This window comes from Sphaeramia orbicularis, chromosome 6 (assembly GCF_902148855.1).
Source record: "Sphaeramia orbicularis chromosome 6, fSphaOr1.1, whole genome shotgun sequence".
Lineage (NCBI taxonomy): Eukaryota > Metazoa > Chordata > Actinopteri > Kurtiformes > Apogonidae > Sphaeramia > Sphaeramia orbicularis.
In genome coordinates, this window is record NC_043962.1 from 14,065,166 (window position 1) to 14,087,296 (window position 22,131).

The 22,131-nt window shown below is 36.2% G+C and overlaps 1 protein-coding gene and 1 long non-coding RNA gene across 2 annotated transcripts in view; one reads left to right on the forward strand and one right to left on the reverse strand.

Moving 5' to 3' along the window:
* cdh13 (cadherin 13, H-cadherin (heart)) overlaps nucleotides 1-22,131 on the forward strand; it is a 1,127,464-nt gene that overhangs the window by 564,069 nt on the left and 541,264 nt on the right. Inside the window, 1 exon segment of the mRNA XM_030136869.1 lies at nucleotides 10,247-10,391. Within this exon segment, the coding sequence (XP_029992729.1) occupies nucleotides 10,247-10,391 (145 nt within the window).
* Nucleotides 1,977-22,093, reverse strand: LOC115421142 (uncharacterized). Its single transcript, XR_003935633.1, has 3 exons — nucleotides 21,868-22,093; nucleotides 7,657-7,666; nucleotides 1,977-1,988 (listed from the first exon to the last, which is right to left on the reverse strand). It is a non-coding gene; the product is annotated as an uncharacterized LOC115421142 (long non-coding RNA).

Here is a 22,131-nt window from a genome sequence, read left to right on the forward strand (position 1 = left end):
ATGCTTTCTTTCTCCCGTTCAATGTCTCTCATGCAGAAAACAAACTCAAATGCTCTGCAGGCTTTCATTATGCAAAGATCACTAAAAGGAGATGTAGGGAGCATAGGTGAGGGTTTGCACAAACATTTATACAGTAAAGAAGAGGGAGGATCCGTTAATATTTACATCATAATAAATAAAAGGTTTGTAGAAGAGATTGAAGCCTTGAAAGGACAAAGGAAAAAGGCACTGATTTATTCAAATGTATGCATATTATTGTTGCAAAGACATTTATTTAATGCAGCTCATTTATACTTATTTTTATAGCCTTGAGGAAGATACTAAGAGAAAGAAAAAGAAAGAAAAACTCAGTTCCTATTTCTATAGCTTTGAGAAAGATATTGAAAGAAAGAAAGAAAGAAAAACTCAGTTCCTATTTTTATAGCTTTGAGGAAGATACTAAGAAAAAGAAAGAACAAAAGAAAACTCAGTTCCTATTTCTATAGCTTTGAGAAAGAAAGAAAGAAAGTAAAAAAGAAAGACTCAGTTCCTATTTTTATAGCTTTGAGAAAGAAAGAAAGAAAGAAAGACTCATTTTTTATTTTTATAGCTTTGAGGAAGATACTAAGAGAAAGAAAGATAGAATCTATTTTTATAGCTTTGAAGAAGATACTAAGAGAAAGAAAGAAAGACTCAGTTCCTATTTTTATAGCTTTGAGGAAGATACTAAAAGGAAGAAAGAAAGAAAGAAAGAAAGGAAGGAAGGAAAAAAAGACTCAATTCCTATTTTTATAGCTTTGAAGAAGATACTGAGAGAGAGAGAAAGAAAGAAAGAAAGAAAGAAAGAAAGAAAGGAAAAAAAAACCTCAATTCCTAGTTTTATAGCTTTGAAGAAGATACTAAGAGAGAAAGAAAGAAAGAAAGGAGAAAAAAAAGACTCAATTCCTATTTTTATAGCTTTGAAGAAGATACTTAGAGAAAGAAAGAAAGAAAGAATTCACTCATCTCCGTAGCCTATACATTCCAGTGCTTGTGATCTATAAAATAAGCCTTTCTCATTTTCAGAGGAAGTCATCAGTCAAGTACGAGTTGTAAAATGTCCAAAAATATCATAATACAGACTTTCCTGTAGCTCTTTTACTACTACCTGCAATTTAATTCAATTTAGTCCTCCTTTTTGCAAATCCTATTTACTATGCCTACAAATATCTTTCCTTTTTATTTCAGTGTAAATGCACTCATATTTAACCCCAGTTACGGCGTGTGTTATGGAGCTTTTTAGCTCTGTAGATGGTCTTGCATTCCAATGCCGCCCCTGGCTGCCTGTGTTTGAAAGATCACACCATTTTCTTTGCTACGTGAGACAATATGTGTTTGATTATGTGCTCCCTGCCTACTGCCAAACAGGTTATTGGAATGTTGTTGGTGTGAGCTTCCATTTAAATGATCTGATGTTCGGCATCTCACAGCTAATATCCTCATTACAGCCCAGACCTGCTGAGAAGAGAAACGAGAATGTGTGCATGTGCTAAAGCATGTGTGAATGCATTTGTACAGTACACTTATTGGCATCAGGCAATACTTCTTTTGCCATGTATGTACATTTTTTTGTGGTCGCTGTAGTCATAAACCATATTTTAGAGCAGGGCAGTTCAACTATATTTTCCCATGGACCAAATTATTGGAATGCTATGGACTGTGTTCCAGACTCCTGCAGTATTATCCAATATTGGATGTATAATTGACACATATGACCATGACATTTTCAACATTTTTATGAACCCAGTGGAACCCAGAAAACCAGACCGAACAGAGAAAGATTTCCTCGCCCACCTGCCACCGAAAAGACACACACACACACATACACAAAAAAAAAAAAAGTTTTATGTACATTATATAGCCTAAATGTTGTCTAAAATGAATGTTTATTTGCAACATAGTATAGCAAACTATTACATGATCAAAAACAAATTAATTTTAGCAAAAAAAAATGTCTCTGTTTTGAATGTCTGGGGTTGCCAGAAATTTGTGATGTTAAAATGGGGTCATGAGCCAAAAAAGGTTGGAAACCACTGAGTTACTGTGAACCTGCTGTTTTACATTTTACCATAACGCATACCATCCAAGGTTATAATAGTTTTGGATTTTTAATTATAGTTTAGTTTTAATTAGTTTTGACTTTTTTTTCTCTTATTCAGTTAGTTTTAATTAGTTTTTAGAGCAGGTTTGTTAGTTTTTATTAGTTATCGTTTTTTTCTGAATGCTTAGTTTTAGTTTAGTTTAGTTTTAGTATTAGTTTTAGTTATTTCATATATTTTATCTTCCTCATCATCCTATTCAAAGAAATTAGTGAGGCGCGGATATGGGTTACCCTGGACACTTTATTTGGGGGTCGGGTTAGGACGGCTCATGGACTGAGCAGAGACACAATGTACCGTACAATGTATAAATTCCCTATAGCAGGTTGAGGGGGGGTGCAATCCATACACAACGTCACTGACGTGAAACAATGCGAAGATGTGCAAAGCATGAGAGGAGATGCACAAAGCAGCCAGCAGTTAAACCAGATAGAAACATATATAACCAGCTAACCAGCAGTTAAAGCAGATAGGAACATATATAAACCAGCTAACCAGCAGTTAAAGCAGATAGAAACATATATAAACCACTTATAAACATATATAACCCAGTTCCTCATCAGTAAACCACACCTTAGCAGATCTCTCATATCTTAATCATCTCCAGTTCCATTATTAGCTAACTTTGCTTCAGTTCAGTTCAGCTAGCTGTAGCTAGTAACATCAAACGTTTTTTAACATTCTAACAGGTTCCATACCTCTGTAATTGGATTAGTTTTCATCCTCCTCTTTTCTCCTCTTCTAAACTGTGCAGTTCAGGGCTTGGAAGGCCTTTTCATGGTGATAAACTCTCCAGTTTTAACCTGGATGCTAGTTCAACACTGACTCTGTCCTTTAGCTCTGCTCTGTCTCTGTCACTCACGCGCACACACACGGTACGCCAAAAAAAAAACAAAACAAAAAAAACCCCGACCCATGTGTCACTACAGTAAACCCCAGACAGGACTGTGCTGCTGTGTCCCAGCTTTAGTCTGTATGTTCCAGGTTGAGTGGGGACCAGAAGACCACTGGAAACCACCAGTGACCACACATGACAGACTGTGAAGTGTCGTATGGTGTCACCAGCTCAAACTGCTGGAGCCAAAGAAATGAATTTCATATCAATCCGACATTGACAAAGACGAAAACGAAGGGAATTGTATCCATAATATTTATACGTTTTAGTTAGTTTTGTAAGTTCACAAAACAGTTTCAGTTAGTTATCGTTTTTTTCTTTTAATTAGAGTTTTTATTAATTTCAGTTAACGAAAATGTTTTTTCAATTTTAGTTTTCGTCATTTCGTTCGTTTTCGTTAACGATAATAACCTTGATACCATCACAGTCACAGTAATTGCTGGATTTTAGTGCAAGTAAGAAATGTAAACATAACATTTAAAACCATTTTTGACCATCAATATTGCTTTGTTCTCTAATCAAGACATATCAAATTTTGTTAAATTTTCTATTTTCACTGTCAACTTTGTGTCTCTTGTCTGTAGGGATGGGAATTGTTAAGAATTTAACAATTCCGATTCCATTATCGATTTTGCCTATCAATCCGATTCCTTATCGATTCTCTTATCAGTTCTCATTGGGTGAGGGAATTAAAGAGTACAAACGGGTGTGTTTGCATTAACTGTCTTTTATATTTCCATCTCTGGGTAGTGTACGAACACGAGACTTAACATCTTATGAAGTAAGAAGTAGTTTCCAAATCATGTACTGTCCTTCTTGTATAGCAGTTATAACTGGAGTAAGTATCTGTTTTAGGAAGAACTTGAACTGTTCAAGAGACTTTTAAATGTTTCACCAGCTGTCTATGGTAGTGAGACAGAGGACACTTTGGCACTGGCCACCTTCTGCAAGAAACTTTATATTCTGAGATTTCCTTCTACCTCCAATGATTTTTAGGTATTTCTGTTTAGAAAGTGATACAAATGTCAAGTATTGTGTGAAATGTTTGACACCTGCTATTCTAGTAGCAGAATAAACAGAAATAGGGATGGGAATCGTTAAGAATTTAACGATTCCGATTCCATTATTGATATTGCTTATCTATCCGATTCCTTATCGATTCTCTTATCGGTTCTCATTGGGTGAGGGAATAAAATAGTACAAATGGGTGTGTTTGCATTAACTGTCTTTTATATTTCCATCTCTGCACAGAAAATATAACATCTACAGTATGTACAAATAATAAGAACAGATGACGCCGGGCCCGGTCAGGAGGTGGGGTGCAGTGAAAGTGAAACTAAAGACGCTTTACTAATTCCTCTATTGCTGCATTTCTACTATGTGGGACCGGTTCGACTCGGCTTGTCTCCCATTGTTGTGCACCTCATTTCCTTTCCCCTACCTTCAGAAACTTGTATTTGAGGGGCAGAACGTTTGTTGCCCACACCGGAACCAGAACTGGGCCTGGTGTTCACTCTGCTGCTACATTCACAAGCGTCGCTGAGTATCAAATACGTGACATTCCTGTAAATGAGTCACATGCTGTGGACAAATGTTTGAGCATGTTGCAGGGATTCCACCCTTCTGAAGACACGGAAGCTTTGCAAGTGTTACAAGTGGCCCTGGTGTCACCTTTTTAGACCGTCTCTGCCTCAGCGCCATGTTGGCTACGTTCTGACCAAAACAATGTAGCGTGCGTGTGATGTAATCGCGCATGCGCAACAAAGGCGGAATCGATAAGCAGAATTGTTAAGCAGGCAGGCAAACGATTCCAAGGAATGGAGCTACTGGGAACCGGTTCTCGATTCCCATCCCTACTTGTCTGCTGAATGTGCTGTCTTTTCATATTGGCCTTCCGTAAACAGTGGCAGTGCTGCAAAATGACGCAAAGTGTCACAAAATGGTGTAAAATGACATAAAGTGACGCAAATAGCCATATGTACGGTTTAGTGGCTATTGAATTATTTATTTAGTATATGTGGGTAGAAGTGTTGCGGGCTGGTCCAGTTTGATTGACGAGCTGGTTCTGGCCCACAGGCAGCCTATTTTACAGCCTTGTTTTAGTGTATGTCATGTGTGCAAATGCATAGGCTGTAAGCTATGCAGATCTGTTCAGAGTTCACACTTCTGCTTGATGGAGACAAAAGGGAAATGGTCCTTCTCATGAAAAGTCTCCCCTTTTATATTATTGAGGAAAAAAGGAGAGATAGAAGTGTAAGAAGGAGGGAGAAAGAGGAGGAGGATATGATATATGAATCCATTAGGCTGCTAACACCTAAAACACTTAGTTCAGCTGCATGTGTGTCATTACTGCCATTACACTATATGCTCCGGGCTCCATGGTGACTGAGAGATAGGAGGACAAAGCAAAGAGGAAGACGAAGGACTGAGATATGGAGAGTGGAGTGGGATGACCCATGTGATAGAGAGATTGCGTGATGTCATGCATCACTGATAGGAAGAGGAAAGGCTGGTAATGTGATCCTATAGATAACACACAGACCTTTTTTTTTTTTTTTTTCCCCCGCTTACTCCCTCATTCTCTGAAAGTCTCCAGCCCTGTTCCACGGCTAATAAAGGAAGTGAAGTGATCTGTTCGGTCACAGATTAAGATTAAAATGAAGCTAATGTCATTACATGCGGTATCTTTCCAGGATACGCATCGCTGACTTCATAGGGTGCAATCGCAGAAGTGTAGGCAGGTGGGTAGTGATGTAATGTGTCACCGACGTACAAGCGTTTGCAGCGGTGACAAACTCAAACACCAACATACACTAACAAATAAAAAGTTAAGGGTATTTTTAATTTTTGGGCTATTTTTTTTTTTCAGTTGGGATTCTTGCACAGTGCTTTTTACTTTTTTTGTGTGTGAATTGAATTGAAACACATTTTTTTTAATGACCAAACGTACGGTAGTTTTATTTACAAATGGCAAAAATGACCAAAAAAAATGACAAAAAAAATTAAATATCCTTACATTTTTGTTTGAAGTGTAGTTTCTGTCTAGACCAGGAGTGTCAAAGTCATTTTAGTTCAGGGGCCACATTAACCCTTTCATGCACAGTGGTCACTAAAGTGGACAGCTATTTTACAGCTGCTCTATTAGTGGATTTTGTTATTTTAGTTTCATATCAGCCAACACAGTGGGTGCTCATGCATCATCCCATACATTCAGGTTCATACCATTACTGTAACTTTGCTGTTGTTGATAAACCTGATCTGCACTAACATGTTTGAGTGTAAATCAGTTGCTTGTTGTTGTTAGACTGTAATTAACAGTTTTTTTTTTAAACAAAAAGGTGACAAAAGTAGCACTGGGTTTTTATGGGTTAAACAAAAAGCTTTCTTTTTTTGCATATTGTCTCCACAGAGTTAGTAATGACTAGTGTTAGAGTATGATAAAATGAGAGAAAACATCAGATTAGCTGCATTAAAAATGTTTTTATTTCATAGTTTTCAAACAGCATATCAGTAAAAACGTTTCTTTGCTTCAAAAATTAAATGCATAGTGTCCAGCTGAATGGACATTTTTTGCAATTCCATGAAAAAACGGTTAAAAATAATGTCAATCACATTGTTATTTTAATGCCTAGAGGAATAAAAACAGCCAGGAAAACAAATCTTTATTAAGGCTATCATAACTCATGCATGAAAGGGTTAAGCCCAAATTCATCTCAAGTGGGCTGTACCAGTAAAACAACAGCATAATAACCTGTAAATAATGAATCCAAATTTTTCCTTTTGTTTTAGTGCAATCAAAATTAAACTGTGAAAATATGTACATTTACAAACTGTCCACACAAAAATGATGTGAATAACCTGAAAAAACTGGAATTTCTTGAGAAAAATAAGTGTAATTTTAACAATATTACACCTCAACTTACCATTTATACATGCATATTACAGATTGGAGCTACAAAGGCACAAAATATTTACCCTCCTAAGACCCAGCTAAGGGTTTTCTGTCCACATTTGTGGACAAGAGTTTCACCACTTTATACAAAAAAAAAAAAAAGAAAAGAAAACTGTCCACCACAAAGGACATTCCATAAAAATTTTAAAAACTGCATCTGAAAAAACTGTTGCATCAAGATGTTTCCAATACAGGCACTTATTTAATAAAAAACAAAAAAAGCTTGTACTTTGCTGACATTTCCTGGGTCTCAGGAGGATAATAACAGGAAGAATAATGTTAAAATTTCCCTTTCAAAAGTTCAGGTTTTTCACATTTGACTGTTAAAGGATAGTTTGTGAATGTTAATATTTTCATAATTTACTGCAAGTTTTTACACTAAAACTAAGTAAAATTTGGAGTTCATTTTTTCTGGTGTAATGTAATATGTTTTTCACATTAAACTAAGAAAATTTGGAGTCATTATTTGTAGGTTATTCTGCTATTATTTTAGTTGAGATCACATTGTTCTGTATGTGGAACCTGAACTAAAATGAGTTTGACATCCTTGATTGTTAATATCTTCTGTGTCAGTACTGCTACATTCAGCTCATATGAGGCTCAGTCAAAGCCCCAAAGTGCTGCTGTCCATATATAATAAGTATTTAATGCATAGGTCTGTTCGTTTTCCACTAGCGCTTTAAAATCAATACATTATTCTTTCTGAGACATTAATTTGTATAATTAGAGTAAACAAAAGAGACCTCCCTTAATAACTTTACAATGGCTTCATTTTTTATGGTAATCGCATAAAGCCATCCCAATTAATTTAACTGTTGTATTTTTGGTGTGGTTATTTTAGTGAGGCTGCAGATTTTCAGAGAAGGAAGAAGTATTCAGCTCCTTTTTTTTCAACATTCTTTTTACTGAAGTCAAGGTAAAATAAAGTGGCAGGCATACAAGAAAAAAAACAATACTTTTAGATTTTCTACATAACAAAAAACACAGTACTCACCCTACAAAGTCCAGGGCAATGCATCCCCATCTAAGATTAAATAAATAAACAAGCAAAACAGAGAAAAACATGCAGAGGCAATAATAGTAGTAGGTATGACACTGATCAGGCATAAATAATTAAACAAAAAGACAGGAGTGCAGTTGTTCGACAAGGCAGATTTGAGAGCAAATGAGAGTATTCAGATCCTTTACTTAACTTGGATTATTCCACTACCAGTAGTTAAATGATTCCAGCACAGAAGTGTTTCACAAATGAATCTTTATTGCAGTGTATGTTGGATGTTATATGTTTAAGGCTGACAGCATAGAACAAGGCAAACAGTGCTTCATTTACTGTTCATGAGCCAAAAACTAAGCAATTGCATTTAATTACACAGGAGGATAAACTTACCTATTACGTAGGAGTTAAGATACTATAGGCAGAAAACTTTAAACTAAAGCAGAGGAAGGGGTAGGTTGACTAAACAGCAAAGACTTGCCCCGCCTTGAATTAATAGCTGCTTGTTTGCTAAATTGATATTTTGCATATTACAGTGTGCTAAGCTTGCATGCTCCCTTAGGTGAAACCAGAGGAATGACTAGCAATACTGCAGAAAAAGGGGGAGAAGCAGAATGCATAAATATATAATGCAGGGCTGTGAAGGAGCCTGCAGTGCAAGAGCAAAGGAGGTGAAGGAGGTGGAAAAGAGGAGGAGATGAGTAATGGTAACAGGCATCTGAGAGGTTTTATCTGTGTGATCACTAGATCTGTATTATCCTATAAAAGGAGTCAAGTGAGTCATATATATATATATATATATATATATGTATATATATATATATATATATACTATATATATACACACATATACACACACACACCGGGCCATTACTTTAGTCAGAAGTTAGTTTGTTTTAAACACTATAAGCAGGGTATGATTTGTCAAAAAAACAGAGGGGGGGATGTATGTTTGTTTTTGTCAGAGCCCGGGGAGGCAGCAGTTATATACGTGGGGATGCGGTCCGGTAACTAACATAAGTAGCGTGAAACCAAAGTGATACTTTACATAGTTTCAATGTCCAACTCCTGGATTCTGTTCCTCTGTTACACTGCAAAAATCTAAATCTTACCAAGTGTATTTTTCTCATTTCTAGTCAAAATATCTTCTCGCTCTTAAAATAAGACATAATCACCTAAAGAGTAACTTTTCAGTGACATATAAAAGTTATTTTTAGACAATAGATCTTGAAAATCTTATTTCAAGAAACCTTGCAAGATAATTTTCACTTGTTCCATTGGCAGATTTTTTTTTGCTTGAATTAAGCCTAAAAAAAAAAATCCTGAATTAACCAAGAAAAATATTGAATTAAGCAAAAAAAAAAACACCTTGAATTAAGCAAAAAAAAAAAAGAATTAAGCAAAAAAATCTTGAATTAAGCAACAAATCTTGAATTAAACAAAGAGAAAAAAAACCCTTGAATTAGGCAAAAAAAAATCTTGAATTAAGAAAAAAAAATCTTGAATTGAGCCAAAAAAAAAAAAAAAAAAATCTGCCAATGGAACAAGTGAAAATTATCTTGGTAAGATTTCTTGAAATACAATTTTCAAGATCTATCATCTAAACATAAGTTTTTATAGCTCACTGAAAAGATACTCTTTAGGGGAGTATGTCTTATTTTAAGTGTGATGAGATATTTTGACTAGAAATGAGAAAAATACACTTGGTAAGATTTAGATTTTTGCAGTGTATACAGCGGATCTTACACGAAATCTTCACAGCTTCTAACCTCTATCCACTGGACCCCCTCCACTGCTCTATGGGCCCCCCACAAATGCTGGGCCCCATGAATTTGTCACATTTAACCCCCACACACCCTTTACGGCACCCCAGTGCATGGGAGACATTTGCAAATTCTGAGACTGCCGACAGTTCGGTTCAGGCGAACGTTAGCGTCCAAAATGTAGGACATAGGTGGAAGAAAACTCAGTCACAACCTGCCTCTTATTTCCATTGGTTGGTTGCCCCCCCCCCACCCCAGGATGAAATTCATTGAGCAGAAGTAGGGATGTCCCCCCCAAGAAATGACATCCTGTCTACGAGAACAAGTGAAAGGCAGAACTTTAATCCTTCTAAATGTAGTGACAGGTTGTTGTTCCCCTTCAAATGATAGTGATGATGTGGGTTTTCATTGTTTGGTTGTGATTACACTGAAGGACAACGCAGACTCCGTGAACCTATGATTTACTTCTCTATGAATATTGCTAAATTTCGGAAAATGAACTCTTTTCTCTTTTCGTGCTCACAGCTGGAGGTTTCAACCACAGACTTCAGTGGATACCTTGTGGAGGAACCAGCCATGCTCCTGATCTATGTCATCGACCAGAATGACAACCGGCCCATCTTCAAAGAGACGCGTTACACCGGAGAGGTCCTCGAGGGATCCCCAACAGGTAGGCGACATTGTTATATTAAAGGACTCTGAAGAGAACACGGCTCTTATTGAATTGCGCTGGGCAGTAATAACACACATACACCGTGATTCCTCCGCTGTGGAATGGGAGGTGTGGGTGTGTTGAAGTGGGTTTTGGATCTGTGCTGGCGTACTGGTCTTAGCCTCCAGCGTTAAATAGATTTTAAGCTCAAACTACACAGAGCCAAATAGGTTTTGTGAGAGGTTGACATATTCATACCATAGCACGCCTTGACCTGTAGAAAGAATATCGCTGAACCCTTGGCTTATGCAATATCTTTATTCTTCCTTTGCTTTTACATTTGGAGGCACTTGCTTCTTTTATACTTCAGATTACTCTTAACTTTTACTGCATCTATTGTAGGGATGTCATGATATCAAAAATTCAGAAATTGATACCGACACTAAAAGTACACGATTCTCGATACCAAATCGATACCAGGGCAAAAAAATAAATAAATGAATAAAAATCAGAAGAACCCATAAACTTAAACAAGAAATCCTTTAAGTATTTGCATATAAATGAATATTACTGTTGCCTCTAACTGTCTCGTCTGTCTGCACTCAGTCACTGTTTACTGCTTTGAACGCACAGACGTGATTGGCTGAGTGGTATCACGTGGGATGGTTCTAAATACATGTAATTGGTCTGTGCATTTCCTCATGTACTCTCTACCGTAAGCTGTGCTGGTCACAATAGAAGCGCTCCACCATCGGCTGTAGTTCCGGGTCCGTACGGGATGGCTTCCGGGCCCAGACCTGGACCATGGCCCACCTGTTAGTAACTGTTAACATTTCATATCAATTACGGCTGTGTATTGGCAAGAATCAGGCGATACGGTACAAATCACAATACTAGGATCACGAAACGATATATCACGATATATCATGATACTGTTAAAAAAGGCAATTTTTTGTTTTTCTTTTTAGAAAATGATTATTTCCTTGAAAAACTGAATTACAGCGGAAATCTGCACAAATACTAAACACATTTTTGTTTGATCACAACAGGATCTAATGTTATATCACAAAATGTTCCTGTGTTCAAACTTAAATTCTGTTTTACAGACATTATGACAAAATGTTCAAATTCTGTTAGAATCAGAACATAATTTTTTGCAATCCTAACAAAGGAACTAACATTATTTAATAAAACAGTGTTAAATAATAATAAAGAAAATATAAAGAAAAACAAAAAAACAAAAATGAACCTTCACAAAATCTGCATCTGAAGAAAATACCTAAAAATATCGCTACATTACTTTGTGATATCGATACAGTATTGTGAAATGAAATATCACGATATATTGCAGAACCGATATTTTCTTACACCCCTAATATCAAGCAGTCAATCTTTATTTATATAGCACTTTTCATAAATTGAGGACGTAGCACAAAGTGCTTTACATATAAGTTTAAAAATCAGTCCCCCTGGTTTTAAAAATATCGGCAGTGGTCCGAACAGGCCAGGCTGTAAAAACTGCATTGGACCATCAGACCAGTGCCAATATGGAGCCCTGATGGTATCGCATGTCAGATGTTTAAAGCTGAATAACGGAACTCACTTTGGATTCTTTAAACAGATCTGGGTGTCTGTCTCAAAGGTGCTTTGCTAGGTTCATGGTATCCCGCCCTTTGTTTGAATTCCGAATTCAAATTTCATTCATTTACACAGTGGCTTATGCGTGTCAATAACCACATCATGGACGTTGACCTGAAATACTTCCACCCATGACTTTTGGTCCTTTTTTGTCCATTAGACAAAGCGGAGCATTAGCTGCAGCTATGTCCATTCTTTCATGAGTTCCTGTACCTGTTGCATGTGTAGTGTCGGTGTGTACTGCCCCCATTAATTACGGAAGAGTAGTAGCCTATTGATGCTAACGATTTTTACACAGGCATTGGTTTTTCCGTTTAATAAAAAAATGAGTATCGACGATTCTTTTTTCATCATAGTATCAAATGGTATCATGAGTATCAGTTCTCATGACATCCCTAATCAGTTGTATCTTAAAGCTGATAAAAGCACTTTATCTCATATGCAAGATGTAAGATTTATGTCAAAACATCTTTACAAGTTAAAGTACCATAAGGACAAAAGAAGTAAATGCATGTTATTTATTCATTTATTTTTATTAACCTTTATTTAACCTTTTATAGTGCATACGTTGAAATACTCTGAAATACAAAATTTTGAACCTTAGTGTGTTATTTGACATTATCATCTACCTCTTTTTGCCTTAAAACATCTGAGCACCACTTGCTAAAAAGTAAACACATGCGATAAAACAACAGTTATAAGGTCATAAACTGACAAAAATCCCTCATATTCACTATTTACAGCTTCAGAATTTCTATAAAATCTCTCTGAATCCCTGTATAGTTACAAATACCAACATGCTTCTTGACTTCACTGAAGCACAGGATTGGCCCCATATTTAATGTTTGTAGAAATGACCAAAAATAGTCACTTGCCCGATAAAGGGTTAACTAGGAAAAAAATACTGGTTGAGACTAAAAATCTTTTTTGCAAGAAACGTTTTGCAGAAATTACAGAAAGCTATACATCCAAACTAAAAATGTACACAAAGTAAAACTCAGTGCTAAAACCATACATAACACACCATAATAAAAACATACATAGAATACTGCCAATAGTTTAAAAGTATACAACAATGTTCCTTAAAAGCACATCAAAGTAGAACCCCATAAAAATGACTGATTGATTGTTTATGTCAAATATCAACATTTAAAACCAATACAACAAGAAAAATCTATATAAAAACGAAAACACGTTCAAAAAGGAGTGGGATGAAGTTCAATATATATACATTGCATTGTGGGGTTATTGCGAAGCATCACAGGCTGCAATGATTTTTTTTCATCGCTTCTCAAAAAAAAACAAACAGTAAAGGTATTAAAATGACCCACATTCATTATAGAACATGGCTGTAAACCCTCAGGCCCCGTTCAGCCCCGTCATTAACATGCATCTGTATCGTCCAGCTATGTGAGTCCGTCCACACCTGGCATTAAAATGCATCCCCACCTCTGCCTTGAGTGATCACCTGTGATTGGATCTCACTTTCCTGCTCAATATGCAAATAAACAAGCCTGTCTATAACCTAAAACCTAGTGCCAGCCTGTATTTTAAGTTCAACTTGCTGACTTTGAAATTCCGTGCACTGCTATAAGGCTACTGACAGCAATTTATAAGGTGATTTTCTTCCCCGTTATTCACTGCACACGTCGACGCTGGAAATCAATCAGAACACCTTAAATACTGATATGACAGCTTAGACCATTCCATTACTTTTCTGGGTTTTCTTGCACGGCATATACTTCAGTAACGGTTTAATCTTCAACCACATAAAATATTTACATGAACTGGACACTTTGACTTCACCTCTGATCAGACTGTCATAGTCTTTGGCTCTGCTGTCTTTATTTGTTTGGTTTATTTTCATTGTAGTAAGTTAATTGGTAGCCTTCAACCTACTTCTCACTGTGATTTGTCAGGGGTTCTTAGCTGGGCCTCGACATAACAGATTATGAAAACCACACATTTTATTTCCTCATGGAGTAAAAAAAAAAAAGTAGTGTTCGAATGCAATCAGGCAAGACGATGGAAAATGGCTGAAATATAGAAGTATATATTAGATTAGATTAGATTCAACTTTATTGTCATTACTCAGTATAAATACAGGGTAACGAAATGCAGTTAGCATCCAATCAGAAGTGCAAATAGCAGAAGTGCAGTATAATACAATTAAATACCGTATGTACAGATAAGCAATATGTACAGATGAGTGCAGTTATATACAGCTAGTGCAAATGAGATGGTTATATTAAGTATTGAATGTACAGATGAATAAATAGGATGTTCAATAGTTCTGTGCAGTATATGTACAATTGTTATGGGAGAAGTAAGTACAGGTAGGGCTATAAAGGGTGGTTATAATTATCCTTAAGGCTATACAGAAGTAACTGATTTGCTATACAAATATCTTGTGAATATACTATACAGCAGGCTATATGCAGAAATAACTAACTTGCTATACAGATGTCTGTGAATATACAAAGAGTAAGAGTTAAGTAGATATACAGAATATGCACATATACATACATACATGTATACACCTATGCATACACATATATACAGGGTTATTCAAAAAGAATGAACCAATTTCATGACGCATTGCTTCAGTTCTCAAGCATCGTCATGCAATGAGTCAATAGTCGCTTTTCCATTGACCCTCAAATTGTGCAAATATAACTTGTGTATAAAAATTTACCTGATGGAAAACTGACAATTTCGTCAAAATTCTCATTTTGCAATTAAAAGTTTTTGCGGTGGCAACAGGTGGTTTTTCGGGCGTAGCGCAAATGTTATATCACGCAAAACTGCAATGGAAAGACCTTTTTTCGCAACTAGATTTGGGTGAATTAAAAAACCGGATGTTGACGTATGTTGCAACAAGCGAAGAAGAAGAAACAAGTTGCGGTACATGTGGACACACCAGGAAACCCAATCATTTTTTAAATTTAGTACAAGATAGAGGGGTAATGTAGAATAATAATAAATATATCTGTAAATAAACACCATATTTACGTTTGTCGCCATATTTATGGAATGACTTCTCGTGTCATCTCGTGATAATAAATAAACAAGTCATCGCATTTGTGATTTAATGGAAAAACCGACATTACGCACTTCTGTTTTTTCGACATTTAGTAAATATCGGTAAATTTTGCGCAGATGTCCAATGGAAAAGCGACTATTGACCGTTTGGAAGAGGAGTTTTCTAAGTTTTGAATGGCTGCCAGAGGCTGACGGTTCGGCCTTTTTTAAATGAAAATGTGCCCCAGCGATGGATTGGTCGAAAGGGAGCCTAAGACCTTGCTCTTTTTGCTTGGCCTGTGAGATCCCCAGACCTCACCGTTGGTAATGTTTTTCTTATGGGGACACGCAAAAGATCGCGTGTATGTTCCACCGCTACTCACTAACCTCGATGACCTTAAACATCAAATAACAAAAGCGATCAACTCAGTGGATCGTGATATGCTGATCGGCATCTGGGTGGAATCCTCTTATCGCATTGATTTTGCCCCGTGCTGCAGGTGGTGGACGCATTGAACACTTGTAAGACAGGAAACAAAAGTTGATAGTGAGTTGAATACTTGTGACTTGGCTGGAGTTTTCTAGTGCTTTTCCTGATTAAAATATTGCATAATCAAATTGATTCATTCTCTTTGAATAAACCTGTGTGTATATGTATGTATGTATGTATGTATGTATGTATGTATGTATGTATGTATCTCTCTATCTCTCTATCTATCTATCTATCTATCTATCTATCTATCTATCTATCTATCTATCTATCTATCTATCTATCTATCTATCTATCTATCTATCTATCTATCTATCTATCTATCTATCTAGGTAGGTAGGTAGGTAGGGGTGTGCCAAAAAATCGATTCATATAAAAATCGTAATTCTAATATACTATGATTCAGAATCAATTTAAAATGTCCCAAAATCTATTTTAAAAAATCAAGCAAATCCAATGGCAGTCTCACATTATTAGTGCGATTAGCGGTTAGGGTTAGCAATTAGTGGCTAGCGCGATTAGCGGTTAGGATTAGCGATTAGCGGCTAGCCTGGAGTAGATCATGAGGATCCTTTGCACACCCATAGATTGAAGCAGAAATCATTATGAATCAAATCATTTTGAATCAAAAATAATTTTGAATTGAAAGTTGATTTTGGATTGAATCGTAGCCCCAAAAGTCCGAATCGAATCGTGATAGTAAAAGATTCCCATCCCTAATAGATAGATAGATAGATAGAATTCTGACTGACTAACTAAATAAATTAAAAAAAAAAAAAAAAAGAGATATCATTCTGACAATTCCCAAACTACTTATTCCTTAAGGGGGTTGCAGGGATGCAGGAGGACATGACTGACATATACAGTAGTCGGGGGAAAAAGTTTTCATACACACCTAAAATTTTATACAATTTCAAATATTATCATGAACTACTTTTTTTGAAGACTTTTGATGGTCTAATATTTTTTTCTGCGATTGTAATTCAAGATGGATTTTAATTCCTCCTTTGAAAAGGGCCTTAGCCGTATTACCTCCTGCTCCTGCCACCCTCACACTCCCTGTACACGGTTCCACCACTCCTGTAATTGACATAACCTGCCTCCAACACCTGAGTGAAGTGAAAAACAAAGTTGTCACCCTAACACTCTCTGTTGTCATTTTTCTGTCACAAATTACCAGCTGATAAATGTCTGACGGCACCGGTTTAATCTCTAAAGAACAGACTCGTACATTTTTAAACTTGTGTCTGAAGGTTCTGTAATGAGGCTGAAAAGTTTTTTTTTTTTTTTGTTTTTTTTTTGTGTCTAATTTGAAGTCGATGTCAGTTTAATAGCACCATTACTTAGTGACACGGTTGTCAGACTGTTTGAGTGGCTCTTTGCTGTTCTCGCTTTGCCTCCAACTCTCAAATGAGCACTGTTAATATAATTCCGATAAAGTTCGTGTGGCAAAAAAAAAAAGACGAACAACACAATCACGTCTTATAGTCGACTGTTACAGAATAAATCACTCCGAGGCTCAGAGCGGTTTTGAGATGACACCTCTGGGATCGGTTGGCCTCTGCTGTAAATCTTCACATTCTTTCAGGTTTTTGTAACTTTTTTTGACATTTTTCTTTCATCTCCTGTCACTGCTATCACAGTATTTATGTGACAGTTGTGCCCTCGCTTGGCAGCAATACAAATAAATGCTTCAAGAATGTTTATTCTTGCTATTTTTGGCGAGTTAATGCGTGCATGTGAATAACAGCCTCCCTTCATAATCTGCAGGTTCCTCTGAGGCATACGCTACGTTCACACTGGAAAAAATCTAAATCTTACCAAGTGTATTTTTCTCATTTCTAGTCAAAATATCTCATCACACTTAAAATAAGACATAATCACCTAAAGAGTAACTTTTCAGTGAGATATAAGAACTTATTTTTAGACAATAGATCTGGAAAATCTTATTTCAAGAAATCTTACCAAGATAATTTTCATTTGTTCCATTGGCAGATTTTTTTTTGCTTAATTCAAGATTTTTTTGCTTAAAAAAAAAAAACTGCCAATGGAACAAGTGAAAATTACGATTAACCCTTTAACCCTTTATCGGGCAAGTGACTATTTTACCGATATTTACTAAATGTTGAAAAAAACAGAAGTGTGTAAAGTTGTTTTTTCCAGTAAAACACAAATACGATGATTTGTTTATTTATTTTGACACGAGAAGTCATTCCATAAACACTGTGATGAAAGTAAATATCGTTGATTTACAGATATATTCATTATTATTATATATTACCCCTCTATCCCATACTAAATAAAATGAAAAATGATTGGGTTTGCTAGTGTGTCCCATGTTTCTTTTAAAACTCTTCTTCTTCACTTGTTGTAATGTCCATCAACATCTGTTTGTTTGTTTTTTTTTTTTTTTTTTTTTTCATGTGATTTTAGTTGTGGAAAAAGGTCTTTCCATTGCAGTTTTGCGTAATATATCAATTGAGCTATGTCTGAAAAACCACCTCTTGCCAGCGCAAAAACTTCTAATCGAATTTAATGTAGCGAGAGTTTTGGTGAAATTGTCGTTTTTTCCATTAGGTAAATTTTTATGCGCAAGTTATATTCGCACAATTTGAGGGCCAATGGAAAAGCGACTAGTGTTATTCTTGTATTTTTTAAATTTACTTCTTAGATTTATTTGTTTTTGCCACTTAAGGAACCAAATATGGTAACTTCATTGACCTTGATTTTCTACATAACAATACAATTTTTGGAAAACTTTCACAAAAGTAATAAAGTCCTGTTATATCCTCCAATAACACATTAAGGTTGAAATGTTGAATTTCAGAGTATTTCTATGAGCGTCCTATAAAGGGTTAAAGGCGGTGACTTAATTTGCCGTCAGTATTGCCTCCTCACACCTCGAACCTGCTGAAATGTCTTCTTTTATGTAGCACAATATTTCCAACTGTCACAGCGTGCCGATGATGAAATTAGCAAAAATCCGTTGCTTCACCCTGTGTGCCTCTAGTGTTCACCTTGAACTGAACTCCACTCATTCCCTAGAAAAAAAACAAAAAACCAGAAAGCCTTGTCTCGCGTCTCAACCTCTGGATTCCAGTGGGAGCAGCTGCAGAGCTTCAACTCCACCAGGAGCCTTTCAGAAATAGCGCGCCGTGTCTGGCAGATTTGGTTTTATCACTTGATTTGGTCTTTCTTTTTTGCTTGATTGTTGAGCTTCTTGCACAGATAAAGAAGACCACATAGTTACAAGGCTTCTTTTTGTCAAATTTAATTGGTTTTACTGTCACGCTGTAGCCAACCTTACACTGTTGGACTTTATCATCATAATTACACCGGTCTACAGTTCTTGGAAGCTTTTTCAGAGATAAAAAGTCATAGATCTTAAATACTTGGAAAAGAAGAAAAGAAAAACAAATGATAAAAATGGTGGTTGTCTAATGTTTTCAAAAAAAAAAAAAAAAAAAAAAAGGATTTAATGGATTTATAAATCTTAGACGAGACAAAATCTGAGAAGTGCATGTATGAGTAGTGGCTCAGAGGCCTTTACTGTACCTGAAGCTTTAACCAGGTGGCACTTTGGACTTAAAGGAGTGATATTTTGCTTTTTTAAACAGAATTATGCATTTTAAAACATTTCCCTGTGGTCTACATAAACTATAAATGCTATGTTTGGATCTGAAGTCTTCATTAATTCAACTCCACAGGTCCATCTTCAACCCTATTTCTGAGTAATGACACGAAAAAGGTTGTTTTGAGCGCTGGCCATTTAAATACACATGACCCCACCCCCTTCCAGGTTGTTGACTGTGCTGCTCTGTCCCGTTCAGCCACTTGTGTTTGTTAATACAACCAACAACTGAACATTTTAGGTAATCAGCTCAAAGTTTGGGCATATTTTCAGTTTTTACTACAACCGCTGCGGCTGATAAATAATTATGGCGTACTCGGAGAAATGTTCGTCGGAAGTCTTGACCTTATACTTGCAAATGTCGTAACGTAACTAGTTATAAAATGTAACAAATTAAAGAGGATTTAAAACAGGTTGTAGAAATCCACTCAATTTTTGCCGGAATGAATATAAAGATAGTTTTGCAGCACCTGGACAGTTCAAATTCAAACTTTATGAACTATTAGGGTCCAAATACACAAATAAATGAACCAAAGACTAATAAAAGTGGGGTTAGCAAAATATGACCCCTTTAATTTTTCTTCATTAGTGACCCAAAATTGAAAAAGTGTCACTACTTTTATTCTGGAACTTTGCGTTTGGACCAGTGTTATTTCATATCAATATTTAGATGCTGAGCTCATTGCTGAGGTGGATATAATTTTTTTTTTTTATGCTATCAGGAGTCTGCGTAGGTTGTTCTGTTATGAAAATGTCCCAGATCCTCTATGCCTGTCATGTATATTCGTGCTATATGGCTTGACTTATCTGTCAGAAATCCACGTATTTCTAGTGAGGGGAAGCACTGAGCGAGGTTTTACGTCTGATAGAAATGTGAGCATTGTCTACAGCAGGAGTTCCCAAACTTTTAAACTTGCAACCCTCAAAATAACGATGCCAGAAACTGGCGACCCCCACTATCCCCGAAGTGACTGAAACATAAAAAAAAAAAAGAAAAAAAAAAGATATGCACACAGGAGTCACGCAATGATACTGTAGCATATTTGTCTCATTGCATTGTGGGTACTTGACAGTTTACTCACTGTGTTCTGTTACATATGCAGGGTTCAGAATAAATGATTATTCTCATAATATTATGAGAATAATGTCGTTATATTTTGAGAGTAAAGACATTATATTATGAGAATAACGTCATAATTTAAAAAACAGGCGGGAACTAATGGTACCAGCCACTGCAAACCCCGCCCTTCGCATATATTTCAGCCATTATAAGTAAATGGTAAGATTTTTAAAAATTCATAAAAGATTTGACCTTTGACCTACTGTTCCCAAAATCTAATGAGATCCATTCTGGGTCACTTGCAATCTATCAAGTCAATTTGGTATAAATTCACCCAACAGTTTTGCTGCTACAGATGTGAAATTTTACCTATTATAAGTAAATAGGGGGGAAAAAAAAGATTTAGAAAATTCATAAAATTTTTTTAACTTTGACCTATTTTTCCCAAAATGTAATGAGCTCTATTCTGAATCACTGGCAATCTATGAACCCAATTTGGTGTGAATTCAAGGAATAGTTTTGGTGCTAGAGTGTAAACAAGCAAACAAACCAAACCAAAATCAATACCCCTTACATGGTAAAAATATCATAATTTACGAGAATAAAGTCCTACCCACTCATCACATAATGAAAATTGTTTCTCTGACCATTAATCTGCCACTAGTAACTCAAATTGAGTTCATACGACTGTCTAATAATTCTGTACTTCCATGCCACTACCTTGAGTTCACATGATCTCATGTTTTGACCCTAGATTGTGTTTTTTTTCCAAGTGCTTGGGGGAGCATTGGGGGGGATTTCAGGGATATACCCTTGCTGTTGACCCCCGACAGCATAAGCCTTGTTATAATACATAGGTGCAGGAAGCCATTTTGTTTAATATTTCCTTTAGGTTTACCAATGCCAGACTTTCATGGCCAACCTTCATTCATTTTATTTTCATTATTTGTTTACTTGAATGGGAAAGTGAATATTAACGAACAATCAACACAAGCTCATCATAAATATGCCGGAGTTAGCACAATTGCTAATTTCCCTCCATTGTCCCAGTCGTCCTCGTACATAAAAGCACAAATAAAACCAGCATTGCAGACATAAAAACAACACATCTGTAAACTTAGTAAAAAATACTGGAATCCAGAAATTTCCTGAACCCAGAGGTTGTGATGGCGCCGTCACACCAAACAACCAACCCAATGGAAACGCAGCAAACAGGTTGAAGTGTATTTATTGTTGTGAGGTGCATTTGCATTGCTGAGAGCACCTGTACACCGCTAGCTGTCAGATGATCAGAAGTGGAGTGGAAAGTGGAAATAAAAATCAAAGCTCTACAAATATATGATTGTTCTCACATCATTAAACACAAAAAGCAAACGGGGCCAACACATAACATCAGTCATCAGGCAGGCAGAAAACAACAAAAAAACATGCATGTACACACATAAACACAGGTTCCCAGAGGCAAATTCTGCACATGCATTATCCTGAAGCGATGCTCTGAATTGCTAATGCAGATACAGACATTGCATATGCGATGTTATGCATTAGGTAAGCAACAGCGTGTCATTATTAGGTAAACAGAGCAGGATAATTGGCTGACAAACTTCCACAGTTCACTCTGGTTAGAATAATGCTGTAAAATGCTCTTTCATACGACGGCACATTAGGGCCACATAAGAAAATAAAAACACTTGTCACTGCGAGACTAAAGCCGAAAATATCCAGATAAAACTTGTTATTTTATGAGAATAAAGTCGAATACAAAGAGTCATAATTTTACGAGAATGAAGTCGTAATATCATGAGAATAATGTCGTCAGACTCTCAGAAGAAAGCTATAATATTACGAGAATAACGTCATAATTCAAAAAACAGGTGGGAACAAATGGTGCTACCCCACCCCTCACACATATTTCGCC